Below are 12637 nucleotides of genomic sequence, written 5' to 3' on the forward strand. Positions count from 1 at the left end.
GATGTTTTTGTTTTGCTTTAGGTCTGCTTTAAAGGACCGGTCTGAGCATAAAAAAAACAAACAAAAAAACCCAGATCTGCTTACCCCGGGCTTCCTCCAGCCCCTGGCATCCGATATGTCCCTCGCCGCAGCTCCAGTGTCCCGGGATACTCTGCGTTCCAGGTCGGCATCTTCTGTGCCTGCATGGGCGCGTCGCTCGCAGTCTCACTCCTGTGATCGGAAGCATTCTGTGCAGGCGTAGTAGTTCTGTACCTGCGCAGAAGGCTCCAGGCCACATGATGGCACAGGCGCAGAAGAGGTCGGCATCTCCGATGGAAGGGATCATGGGACACTGGAGCTCTGGCGAGAGACATAGCTGCCAGGGGCTGGAGGAAGCCCTGAGTAAGTAGATCTGCTTTTTTTTATTTTTATACTCTGATGTGTTCTTTAAGTAAAAATTAATATATTTGATTTGCTTAAAATGAATAACATTCCTTTTGGACCCTGATCTCATGCTTCACATAGAAGAAATAAGCTTTTATTTCACAGGGACTCTCTGAAAAGTGAAAATGAATTTCCTTTAGAGATGACCTGTATTCTAATTCACTTTTTCATACTCACTTGAGATCTATTTTTCCTAGACAATAAAAGCTGTGTTTTGCTTTGCGATCTATTACGTTACTTTCCTTTATCTCAGGAAGATGGTGGGGTTATTCTTATGTAGCTGCTGCTTTGCAGATCTGTACTTGTGAAACTCCTATCCAATCACTGGTTTAGTACACCCCTGACAGCAGTGCTGTCTCCGTTTTCCGTATGCAGCCTCTGTTGATTGCAGTGGGGATCTTGCCATAATGTGTTTATTTGTAAGAAGCTAGTGTTGCTAGTACAGTGTGTAGCCAATTTCCTCTGGAGCAGTCTGTCCATTGTATTATAGATTGCAACAGTATTTCACAGGGGGATGAGTACAGGATGAGATCACTTCCTTGTCTGCAGATTTGTCCTTGTTTCTTAAGTAGTAAGGCGGCTCTCCGCCCCCCCCCCCCCTCCCCTTTTTTCCGCTTCTCTCCCTCCACAAAGGCTGCTATGTACTGTAGTGGGGAAGTACTGGATACTTGGTGTACATTTAGTCTATAACAGCAGAACTCTGAGCGTGCCGCTAGAAAGCATTATACTGTATATGTCTGTCATGGTGAATTTGCACAGCATTTCATTACAGTGTGACATTCATGTGATTTGTTTGCAGGATGATAATTTTATTTTTAAGTTACGCTTGCAGACACTATGACAGCTCTTTGGAAGTGACTAAGGGCCTGTGCACGCTGCCATGTTGCCGAGCTGAGTTCAGGATTGTGTATAGTGAGCAATACACCGATATCAGATGAGGCAGCACTTTGATTGGCACACTTATGGGCTGCGCAGCAGTGTATTCTCACAGCACATTGCTGCAAGCTTTTCTGTTCATAACTTGCATTCAGTGTAATTTAATGGGGTCTGTGTTGCAACACAGAGAAACAGCAGTGCCATGTGTTAATGTAAAATGCACGGCCACCTGCATTGCAGAGCAATAGGACAGTAAGAATGGGCCCTAATACTACATATTGACACTCCTTAGAAATACCAGAAAGTGTTGATGAAAAGGGCATCTCATCAGGTTTAAAGGACAACTGAAGGGAGAGGGATATGGAAGCTGCCATATTTATTTCCCGTTAAACAATACCAGTTGCCTGGCAGGCCTGCTGATCTACAGTATTTGGCTGCAGTAGTGTCTGAATCACACCTGAAACAAGCATGCAGCTAATAGTGTTAGATCTGACAGTAATGTCAGAAACACCTGATCTGCATATGCTTTATCAGGGTCTATGGTTAAAAGTATTAGAGGCAGAGGATCAGCAGGATAGCCAGGCAACTGGCGTTGCTTAAAGGTAACCTAAACTGAGTGATATGGGTGTTTCTTTGTAAACAATACCAGTTGCTTGTCAGTCCTGCTCTCATTGGCTGCAGTAGTGGCTGAATCACAGACCTGAAACAAGCATGCAGTCTGACTTCAGTCAAAGCACCTGATCTGCACCTGATCTGCATGCTTGTTGCAGGGCTGTGACTAAAAGTAATGGAGACACAGGATCAGCAGGAGAGTCAGGCAAATGGTATTTTAAAAGGAAAAATCCATATCCTTCTCAGTTTCGGTTCCCTTTAAAAGGAAATAAATATTGCAACCTCCATTTCCCTCTGGCTTCAGTTGTCCTTTAAGTTTCACCATTGTACATTTTCTGTGTAACGTTTTGATCCATCACTTAGACAGCTAGGTGCAGAATCTCCCACTCATCACTGTTTGTAAGATTTTTCCCAGCCTTCTGTCCCATTGAGAGGTAGCAAAAGCATATATTCCTAGCTGTGGCATATACAGCAATATTACACTTTTCTTTTTCTCAGTGTGAAAAAAGTTTTTATATAGTCTTTTAGCTTTTATCACTGCCTTTGCCCCGTTGCAGACAATTGTTTACTTCCCGTGCTAATGCCTCAGTTTTGGTCATTTAATCAACTCTGGCATAATTCAAGTCCAAGTCAGTCCTCAGAAATTCTACCCGATAATGGGGTGGTGTGATCAAGTTAAATACACAGGGAGGGGGACACTGCCAGAGGCTTACAATGTAAAGGGAAGGGGTAAGAACACACTAGGTAATGGCTGCAAAATAGTTTCTAGGCAGAACCAGTTATGGCATTGATGCAGCAGGGTAGACGGTCTTGTGGAGATGGGTTCGTTTGAAGGTGTTGAAGGATGGGGAGAGCCTGATGGGTGGTGAGAGTTCCAGAGGGCAGCTCTTGAGAAGTCCTACAGTCTTGCAAAGACCATATACAGAGATATTTGACTACATACAGATGCTAGACTCTCCTCTGCCAAGTTGACCATTTGTAATAATACCAGGTGAAAATGTATCAAAATTTACATGAAAAATTTAAATATACCCAGGTGGTTATTTTGACCTGAAAAATATTGGTAATATTGAGATTGCTAAACTCTATTCTAAAAGACAATTTCTATTTTTGTCCGTAGCTTGAAGAGGAGCAGTCCCTGTGTGATGTTTCCAGTTTAGGCTCAGATGACAATACTTCTCTAGAAAGAAACTCTTCCCATGGCAGTGATATTTCTATTCCACGTCCATTTATTGCAAAGAAGGCCAGAAACCGGCACAGCATGGACAGCAGCTGTAGCAGCACAGTGACTGCCTCAGTAGATGAGCAGGAGAGTGAAACTACTGGCGTCACGGAGATGGAAGAGGAGGAGATGGACAACATTACTGAAGTGTCACTGCACAGTACTTGCTCCAAGGTCATCCGTGCTTCTTCTCCACCCAGGAGGCACAGCTGGGAGCCGTGGAAACATGCCCCCAGTGACCGGGAAATTAGCCGCAGGAGGTGAGGTCATACTTTTTGTTTGACACCAGCCTCCCAAAATGTTATATACATATCAATGCAACAAAAAATAGAAAGCAAGTTTTTATCCGAAAAGTACTAGAATTGCTCTGTGTGATTTTAAGATGCTGTTATAAATGATTTGCCAGAGAAAAGAAATAAGCTTAACGTGGACCTTGTATTCACATCTAATTGCTTGGCTATGAAACTGATCTACTGGCTCCGGCAGTTTCAGTCACACATTGGCCACAAGCTAATGTACAGAGGTTGGCGCTGTGAAGTCAGAACACCTGATCTCCATGCTCCGTCTGGGTTAGTGACTCAAAGTATTAACCTCCCTGGCGGTTAATTTTTTTTTTTTCAAATAGGAAAAAATCCTTTTTGTTTTATATTTTTTTGTTTCATGTAAAGCTACCAGAGTGGTAGCTACATGAAACACCACTAGAGGGCGCATGTGTCCCTCTAGTGCGATCGTCGCCGGCACTAATAGCAAACAGGGGAGCGCGTATATAACGCGTTCCCCTGTTTGGCTTCTCCTGTCGCCATGGCGACGATCGGAATGACGTCATGGACGTCAGCCGACGTCCTGACATCAGGCGCACCCGATCCAGCCCATAGTGCTGCCCGGAACTCATTGGTCCGGGCAGCGCAGGGCTCTGGCGGGGGGGGGGGGGCCTCTTTCGCCGCTGCGTGCGGGCGATCGCCGCAGAGCGGCGGCGATCAAGCTGTGCGCGCGGCTAGCAAAGTGCTGGCTGCGCGCACAGCACTTTGAATGGGGCGAATCGCCCCAATAGAGCCAAAGAAATCCTCCTGCGCGGCATAGCCCAAGCTCAGCTCGGGCTTACCGCCAGGGAGGTTAAACACAGAAGTTCAGTAAACAACGTGGGAAGCAGCATTTTTTAGATATAGGCCACCAGTGGGAGGTTTCATAATCTTTCTGTATAGGTGCACTAGCACAGAGGTAATAGAAAATGAATAGTAATCACTAACTTCCTATATAGTTTAAACTTTCTGAAGTCTGATCCCTGAGCTTTAGATGTTAAACTGTTATGTCTTCGCTTATTCAGTTCTCTAGTTCTTGCTGTGAATTCATCACACTGTATATGACTCTTTACCTTTTTTTTGTTAGGAGTAATAGCACAATACTGTACTTCCTAATCTGTTTTTTTTGAGAAATGTTAAAAATAGATCCAAGTTCTGTTTGCTCTATATTGGTGCACACAAGTCCCCTTTTTCATTTAATTTCCATGTCTGGGCTTCTGTTTGAAAAGTATTAATAACCAATGTGCTGCTCCAGTCTGACTCGTGTTATAATGAATCAGTGTAGTAGCTGTCCCAAGGGATCCTGGGAGATCTCCACAGCCCAGTTCCCATGGCCTGACTTATTTAATCACTGAATGGGGAGCTTTGTGGTTGATCTGAAGGGCCGTCACTTTTCCCAACAAATCTGGAATCTGCTCTTTAGGTAAAATAAGTTTAAATAAGAAGATATAAAACATTACTTGTGTTTAAATATTCTGTTACTGAATACAATTTTTAAGTAAAATTCAGAGGCCCAGTTCGTATATGTCCAGTTTGTATACCCGTATGTCCAATTTGGGAAAATCAGTATTGCACATTTAAACATTAGAAAGAAAAATGACAGAAGGCTGCACCAGGCTAGACTTTGAGTTTATGGTGACACATTTTAAATACTGGCACTAGTTATCAGCCTGCACCTTTACAGCTGAGGTGCCTAGGCAGTGTTCATTACTCTGAATCACAGGACAGTAGCAAAGTGTACCAGAGCACTGCTGCTTTATTAGCTTTATGGGCCATTGCATGGTTAGATAACTACAGTGAATTATGACAGTCTTCATTTCTTTAAATATCTAAAGGGCAGTTATCAGTTTCTTGTTGGCTATTATTAACTGAGTCATATCCTTTATGTATATTTCTTCCCAGCCTTATTTCTCATCTTCATGGGTATCTGATATTGTCCATGATGTTGTAATGGCTCTTTAGGTGCTGACATGGACATAGATGGTGATAGAACTACTAAAAGGATGTAAATATTCTTTATTACTGAAGCTTCGTTACTATTTGAGAAGTATACAATGGAGTACAAAATTTTACATCCTTTAGCTTTCTGGTTTCCCTCAGATGTGTACATGCAGTGTGATTGGCTCACAGGGTCAGGAGCCAATGAAATCTGCTCCCGAGTGGCTCATGGAGTTCTGCTGTCATACGTACAGCAGAGCGAGTGGGCTGCAGCGACTGGAGAGAGACTGGTCTGTGCGGAGTGACGTTGGTGCCTAGTTTTTTGTTTTTTTTAAACCACAAAAAAGTATCTGTTCCTTAAAGAGGAGCTGTCAGCCATACTATCTCAGGGAATAAAACAAATCTATAAGTAGATAAATACTTGCTCTACTTACATAACATGTATTGCACTGTCCACGTTATGATTCGTGTGAATTTTATAAAGGAAAAGTAGAGAATCCTATTCTAGACAGTTTCCATTTACTGTGGCTAGTTTGAAGCCAGTCGTGATGTAATATCCGCCCTTAGTCTCCACTGCCTGATTTGCCCATCCTTCACTATAGAAAGTGCATTGTTTCACCCTGAGAAATTTTGGCCAATCAGAGAGGAACAGAGGTGTGTGAGGGGAAATCTGGAGGGAAGAGGCTTCAGCCAATCAGGCTGCATTTGTTAAGTCTGAGGGGAAGTAGAGAAGCAAAAAAGACAACCCAGCATGCCCTGCAACATCTCTTTTGTGTACAAAATTTTCTCTGTACCAAATAAGAGTCAGGTAAACTGAGGAATGATAATTTATCAACAAAAGTAATAGTGATTTTAACTTTTGGATTGCCTGATTAGCATCCTTATTACTTGTTTACCAGATAAAAATAAAGAATTGATTTTTGATTTTATGCCCGACAGTTAGGGCTTGTTTCCACTATTGCGGTGCGGAATTGCCTGGATTCCACCACTGATGAAATCGCATGCGGATGCGATTACCCATGCGTTTTTTTCGCGAATTCGCATAGGTGAGGGTATATGCGATTTTAACCATGACACTGCCTGTGTGAATTTACATTGGTACGTATGCGAATTCGCGGCAAAAAACGCATGGGGAATCGCATGCGATTTCCCTATTAAATACATTGCATGCGATTCGCATGCATTCCACTCGCAGGCGAATTCTGCTGCTCTTTTGTGCGTTTTTTCACCGCTGAAAAAAACACACCTCAACAACGCTACAGTGGAAACAGGCCCATCCACTTGCATTACATGTGCGAATTCACGATAGTGGAAACGAGCCCTCACTCTTTAAGGGGCCTGAGACTACTGGTAAGGAAAACAATACCATTTGCCTTGGACTCCTGCTGATCTCTGTGTGCAGTAGTGTCTGAATCACACACCTGCAACAGGGATGTAAGTAATCCACTCAGGCTTCAGTCAGAAATACCCGATCTGCATGCTTGTTCAGGATCTATGGCTTAAAGTATAAAACAAAGGCTCAACAAGATGACCAGACAATTTGCATTGTTTAAAATAAAATAGATGTTAGCCCCCATATCGCCCTCATTTCAGGTTCCCTTTAACAAGGGTTTTTTTTTCTGGAAGACCTTGTCGGTCTCTTGAAGCTTAACCTCCTGAGCGGTCTGGACGAGCTCAGCTCGTCCATCACCGCCGGAGGCTGCCGCTCAGGCCCTGCTGGGCCGATTTTTATCAAATAAAGTGCAGCACACGCAGCCGGCACTTTGCCAGCCACGTGTGCTGCCTGATCGCCGCCGCTCTGCGGCGATTCGCCGCGAGCAGCGGCGAAAGAGGGCCCCCCTAGCCGCCTGAGCCCTGCGCAGCCGGAACAAAAAGTTCCGGCCAGCGCTAAGGGCTGGATCGGAGGCGGCTGACGTCAGGACGTCGGCTGACATCGATGACGTCACTCCGCTCGTCGCTATGGCGACGATATAAGCAAAACAAGGAAGGCCGCTCATTGCGGCCTTCCTTGTTTATTCTGGGCGCCGGAGGCGATCGGAAGATCGCCTCCGGAGCGCCCTCTAGTGGGCTTTCATGCAGCCAACTTTCAGTTGGCTGCATGAAATAGTTTTTTTTTTATTTAAAAAAAACCCTCCCGCAGCCACCCTGGCGATTTAATCAGAACGCCAGGGTGGTTAATTATTCTTGTGAGTGGTTCCTTCGATTTGGACGAACTTATGCAAATGTCAAAGTGCTTGTGTAGGTAGCAGACAGCTCACCAAGGGGCGCTGTAAGCCCTACGTACTAATGAGGTCTGTGGATGTAGCAATTACCACTAATGCAGAACAGATGGAGCCAAATGACTTATGCATCAGTTGATTTCAACAGTTCTGACCAGTGCTTTTCTTGAATTTGGATCTAGTCCAAAGGCCGAGTACAATTGTTCTGTTTTGTCGTGCCCTAAGATGTTTGTCTGATAGAAACTTACTGTGCTGAGCTTTGCTTTTAGGAGTGCTCCTCAGTTCTTAGTTGTGTACAGTGTGGGCGATGCTCACATAACCTCCCTTGGGTTGCTTTGTCTGGTGCTATCAACTCCTAGGGCAGTTTTCTACCCTTTACATAGTTACATAGTTACATAGTTACTTTGGTTGAAAAAAGACATACGTCCATCGAGTTCAACCAGTACAAAGTACAACTCCAGCCTGCTCCCTCACATATCCCTGTTGATCATAAAATCCCTGGATTAACATCATTGGCATTACCTAGTAATTGTAGCCATGGATGTCATTCAACGCAAGGAAAGCATCTAAGCCCCCTTTAAATGCAGGTATAGAGTTTGCCATAACGACTTCCTGTGGCAATGCATTCCACATCTTAATCACTCTTACTGTAAAGAACCCTTTCCTAAATAAATGGCTAAAACGTTTTTCCTCCATGCGCAGATCATGTCCTCTAGTCCTTTGAGAAGGCCTAGGGACAAAAAGCTCATCCGCCAAGCTATTATATTGCCCTCTGATGTATTTATACATGTTAATTAGATCTCCTCTAAGGCGTCTTTTCTCTAGACTAAATAAACCCAGTTTATCTAACCTTTCTTGGTAAGTGAGACCTTCCATCCCACGTATCAATTTTGTTGCTCGTCTCTGCACCTGCTCTAAAACTGCAATATCTTTTTTGTAATGTGGTGCCCAGAACTGAATTCCATATTCCAGATGTGGCCTTACTAGAGAGTTAAACAGGGGCAATATTATGCTAGCATCTCGAGTTTTTATTTCCCTTTTAATGCATCCCAAAATTTTGTTAGCTTTAGCTGCAGCGGCTTGGCATTGAGTACGATTATTTAACTTGTTGTCGATGAGTACTCCTAAGTCCTTCTCCAAGTTTGATGTCCCCAACTGTATCCCATTTATTTTGTATGGTGTTAGACCATTGGTACGACCAAAATGCATGACTTTACATTTGTCAACATTGAATTTCATCTGCCATGTATGTGCCCATATAGCCATCCTATCCAGATCCTGTTGCAATATAACACTATCTTTCTTAGAGTTGATGATTCTGCACAATTTTGTATCATCTGCAAAAATAGCAACATTGCTCACTACTGTATCCACTAGGTCATTAATAAATAAATTGAAGAGCACTGGACCCAGTACAGACCCCTGTGGGACCCCACTGCTAACAGTCTCCCATTTTGAGTATGATCCATTGACCACAACTCTTTGTTTTCTGTCCATTAGCCAGTTCCCTATCCAAGCACACAGACTCTTCCCCAGTCCTTGCATCCTCATCTTTTGCACCAGACTTTTGTGGGGAACAGTGTCGAATGCCTTAGCAAAGTCTAAGTATATCACATCTACAGCATTCCCAATATCCATATTAGCATTCACTACCTCATAAAAGCTGAGCATGTTAGTCAAACAGGACCTGTCTTTAGTAAACCCATGTTGATGCTGAGAAATAAGATTATTTTCTACTATGAAATCATGTATAGTATCTCTTAGTAACCCCTCAAATAGTTTGCATACAACTGATGTTAAGCTTACAGGTCTATAATTTCCTGGATCTGATTTTTTGCCCTTCTTAAATAATGGGAAAACGTGGGCTGTACGCCAATCCACTGGGACTCTGCCAGTTGCAAGAGAGTCACAAAAGATAAGATAAAGGGGTTTATCTATAACTGAACTTAATTCCCTTAGGACCCGAGGATGCATGCCATCCGGGCCAGGTGCCTTGTCTATTTTTAATTTATTTAGTCTTGCCTTTACTTCTTCCTGCGTTAAGTATTTAATATTACAGTTAGAAGATTGAGACTCTTCCGCCTCTGTAATTTGCAACAGTGCTGTTTCCTTTGTAAAGACAGAAGCAAAGAAAGCATTTAATAACTCTGCCTTACCTTGGTCATCCACCATTGAGTTCCCACCCTCATCCTTTAGGAGTCCTATACAGTCAACCTTTCTTTTTTTAGAGTTGATGTACTTGTAAAACTTTTTTGGGTTAGATTTGATATCCCTAGCGATTTGATTTTCAGCTTCGATCTTTGCCAGCCTAATTTCTTTTTTACAATTTTTATTGCACTCCTTATAATTGCTTAGTGCAGCCTCGGTCCCCTCCTGTTTTAGGACCTTATAGGCATTCTTTTTCCTCTTCATTTTATCCCTAACCTTTCTATTCATCCATAGAGGCCTTTTTTTATTCCTAGACATTTTGTTTCCATATGGGATATACATACTACAATATTGATTGAGAATACGTTTAAAAGCTTGCCATTTCCCTTCAGTGTCCTCCCCTTGTAGTATATTATCCCAGTTCACCAAACTTAGTGCCTGCCTGATTTGATTGAACTTTGCTTTTCTAAAATTCATAGTTTTAGTGGTCCCGCTGCCCCGTGGCCTATCAGTCACCAGATCAAACGTTATCATGTTGTGATCACTATTTCCCAAATGTTCTTGAACCTGCACATTTGATACATTATCTGGTCTATTCGAAATGATCAGATCCAGTAACGCATTCCCCCTAGTTGGTTCCGTTACCATTTGAGTCAAGTAATTGTCCTGTAGTGCTGCCAGAAATCTGCTGCTTTTACCAGAATGGGTAGCCTCAATACTCCAGTTAATGTCTGGAAAGTTGAAGTCGCCCATAACTATGACCTCATTTTTACTTGCCGCTTTTTCAATTTGCTGTAGTAATTGCAGTTCTGCAGCTTCATTAATATGAGGTGGTCTGTAGCATACCCCAATAAGCAATTGGCAACTTTTATTTCCACCATGAATATTTACCCAAACGGACTCCACATCTTCGCAATCTTCCTCCATCTCATCGTTGAGGACAGCTGTAAAAGAATTCTTAACAAAGAGACAAACCCCTCCACCTTTTTTTCCTGTTCTATCCCTCCTGAACACATTGTATCCTTTTAAATTGGCTATCCAGTCATGACTTTCATCCATCCATGTCTCGGTTATTCCCACAATGTCATAGCCTTTGTCATTCAGAATGAACTCTAGTTCATCTATTTTATTTGCAAGGCTCCGAGCATTGGTTATCATGCACTTTATATTTTTACCACCACATTTACCAATTTTGTTTACCTGAAATGGGCTACTTGAAGTTTTACCAACCTCCTTAATCTTTACACTGTCCCCACCCCCCTCTCCACCCCCCATAATGTTAGGCTCCCACTGTCTTTTTACCTTATCTTGTCTATATGTTGAGACTTTATCCTCCCGCCTCCCCCCAGATCCTAGTTTAAAATCTCCTCCAACCGTTTAGCCATCTTCTCCCCCAATGCAGCTGCACCCTCCCCATTAAGGTGCAGCCCGTCCCTGCTGTAGAACCTGCAGCCGACTGCAAAGTCTGCCCAGTTCTCCAGGAACCCAAACCCTTCCTTCCTACACCAATTTCTCAGCCACTTATTTAACTCCCTAAGCTCCCTCTGTCTCTCAGATGTAGCACGTGGCACTGGCAGTATTTCAGAGAACACCACCTTGGAGGTCCTTGCTTTAAGTTTATCTCCAAGTACCTGAAAATCATTTTTGAGGACCTTCCATCTCCCACTAACTTTGTCATTGGTGCCAATGTGTACCATGACAGCCGGGTCTTCCCCAGCCCCACCCAATAATCTGTCAATTCTTTCCGCTATATGCCGAACCCGAGCACCCGGGAGGCAACAGACTGTACGGCATTCACGGTTTCTTCGACAGATTACCCTGTCTGTGCGCCTAATAATTGAATCCCCTACCACCAGTACCTGTCTAGCCTTAGCTGCACTCCTATTCCCTTTCTCGTTACAGCAGTCTGCCCCTTGGTTGCTAAGGAGCACATCCTGCTGCAGCATTGCTACTCCAGAGTCGTCCTCACCAATATTACGCAAACAAGCATACTTATTAGTGAGGGACAACTCGGGACTAGCCTCCCTGCCACTTTTTCCCCTACCCCTTCTAACTGTGACCCAACTAGCGGCTACCTCTGCTTCTTGCTCCGGCTTTCCTCCACCCGCCTCATCTTCAAGGGTTCCATCAAGTGTCTGGATCGTGAGATCCAAGCTCATCTCCATGTTGTGTATGCGTCTCAGTGTTGCGAGATGCTTATTTAGCTCTGCGACTTCCGCCTCTAACCGAGCAACACGCACACATCCAGGGCAACAGTAAACACCCTCAATCCGCTGATCAAGGCATGCATACATGCTGCAGGATGTACACTGTACTGCATTGTCCAACATGATGACTATTGTGTGGGGAAAATTTATTTAAAGTAAACTATGGTGGTAAAAGATGAAACGGGAGAGTGAGTGACGTTCGGGAGTAAGTGTAGCTGGGGTGGAAGAGGGGGAGGGGTGGAGGAGGGGGAGTGAGTAAGTTGGGGTGGAGGAGGGGGAGTGAGTAAAGTTGGGGTGGGGGGGAGGAGGGGGAGGAGGGGAGGGGGAGTGAGTGAAGCTGGGGTGGAGTCCTCAAAACTTAAAGACTACACCACAACGTGTTAGCACATTCTAACCAATGCAAAAAAACCGCAATATTGGTTGAAGGTTTTTTTTTTTTTTTTTTTTTAGTCCTTACCTGTTTCCTCTCCCTTCTCTCTTTGTGCCTGTGTTCTAACGCCTGTTTTTTAACGCCTATGCCACTTGTGTCGAAGCCACTTAGTGAGCAAGCCACAGACTGAGCAAGCTCAGTACTGAGACCTGAAGCTGTCCAAATACCTCGTGTTACAGCTAATCCCTCCCCCTAGCTGATTGACAGCCTGCTGCAAACAGAGAAAAAAAAATTGTACTTTTAAAACAAGCACTTGCTGTTAG

The 12637-nt window shown here is 43.8% G+C and overlaps 1 protein-coding gene across 8 annotated transcripts in view; it reads left to right on the top strand.

Moving 5' to 3' along the window:
* Window positions 1–12637, top strand: part of AKAP13 (A-kinase anchoring protein 13) — a 384453-nt gene that overhangs the window by 261591 nt on the left and 110225 nt on the right. For all 8 annotated transcript variants that reach the window (XR_011030254.1, XR_011030251.1, XR_011030255.1 and 5 more), the window contains one exon: window positions 3032–3393. Coding sequence is in view for 1 of the 8 variants with exons in the window: in XM_068275158.1 (XP_068131259.1) it covers window positions 3032–3393 (362 nt within the window). In the remaining 7 variants the exon portion in view is untranslated. The remainder of the gene's footprint in view (window positions 1–3031; window positions 3394–12637) is intronic.

Source organism: Hyperolius riggenbachi, chromosome 3, assembly GCF_040937935.1.
Source record: "Hyperolius riggenbachi isolate aHypRig1 chromosome 3, aHypRig1.pri, whole genome shotgun sequence".
Lineage (NCBI taxonomy): Eukaryota > Metazoa > Chordata > Amphibia > Anura > Hyperoliidae > Hyperolius > Hyperolius riggenbachi.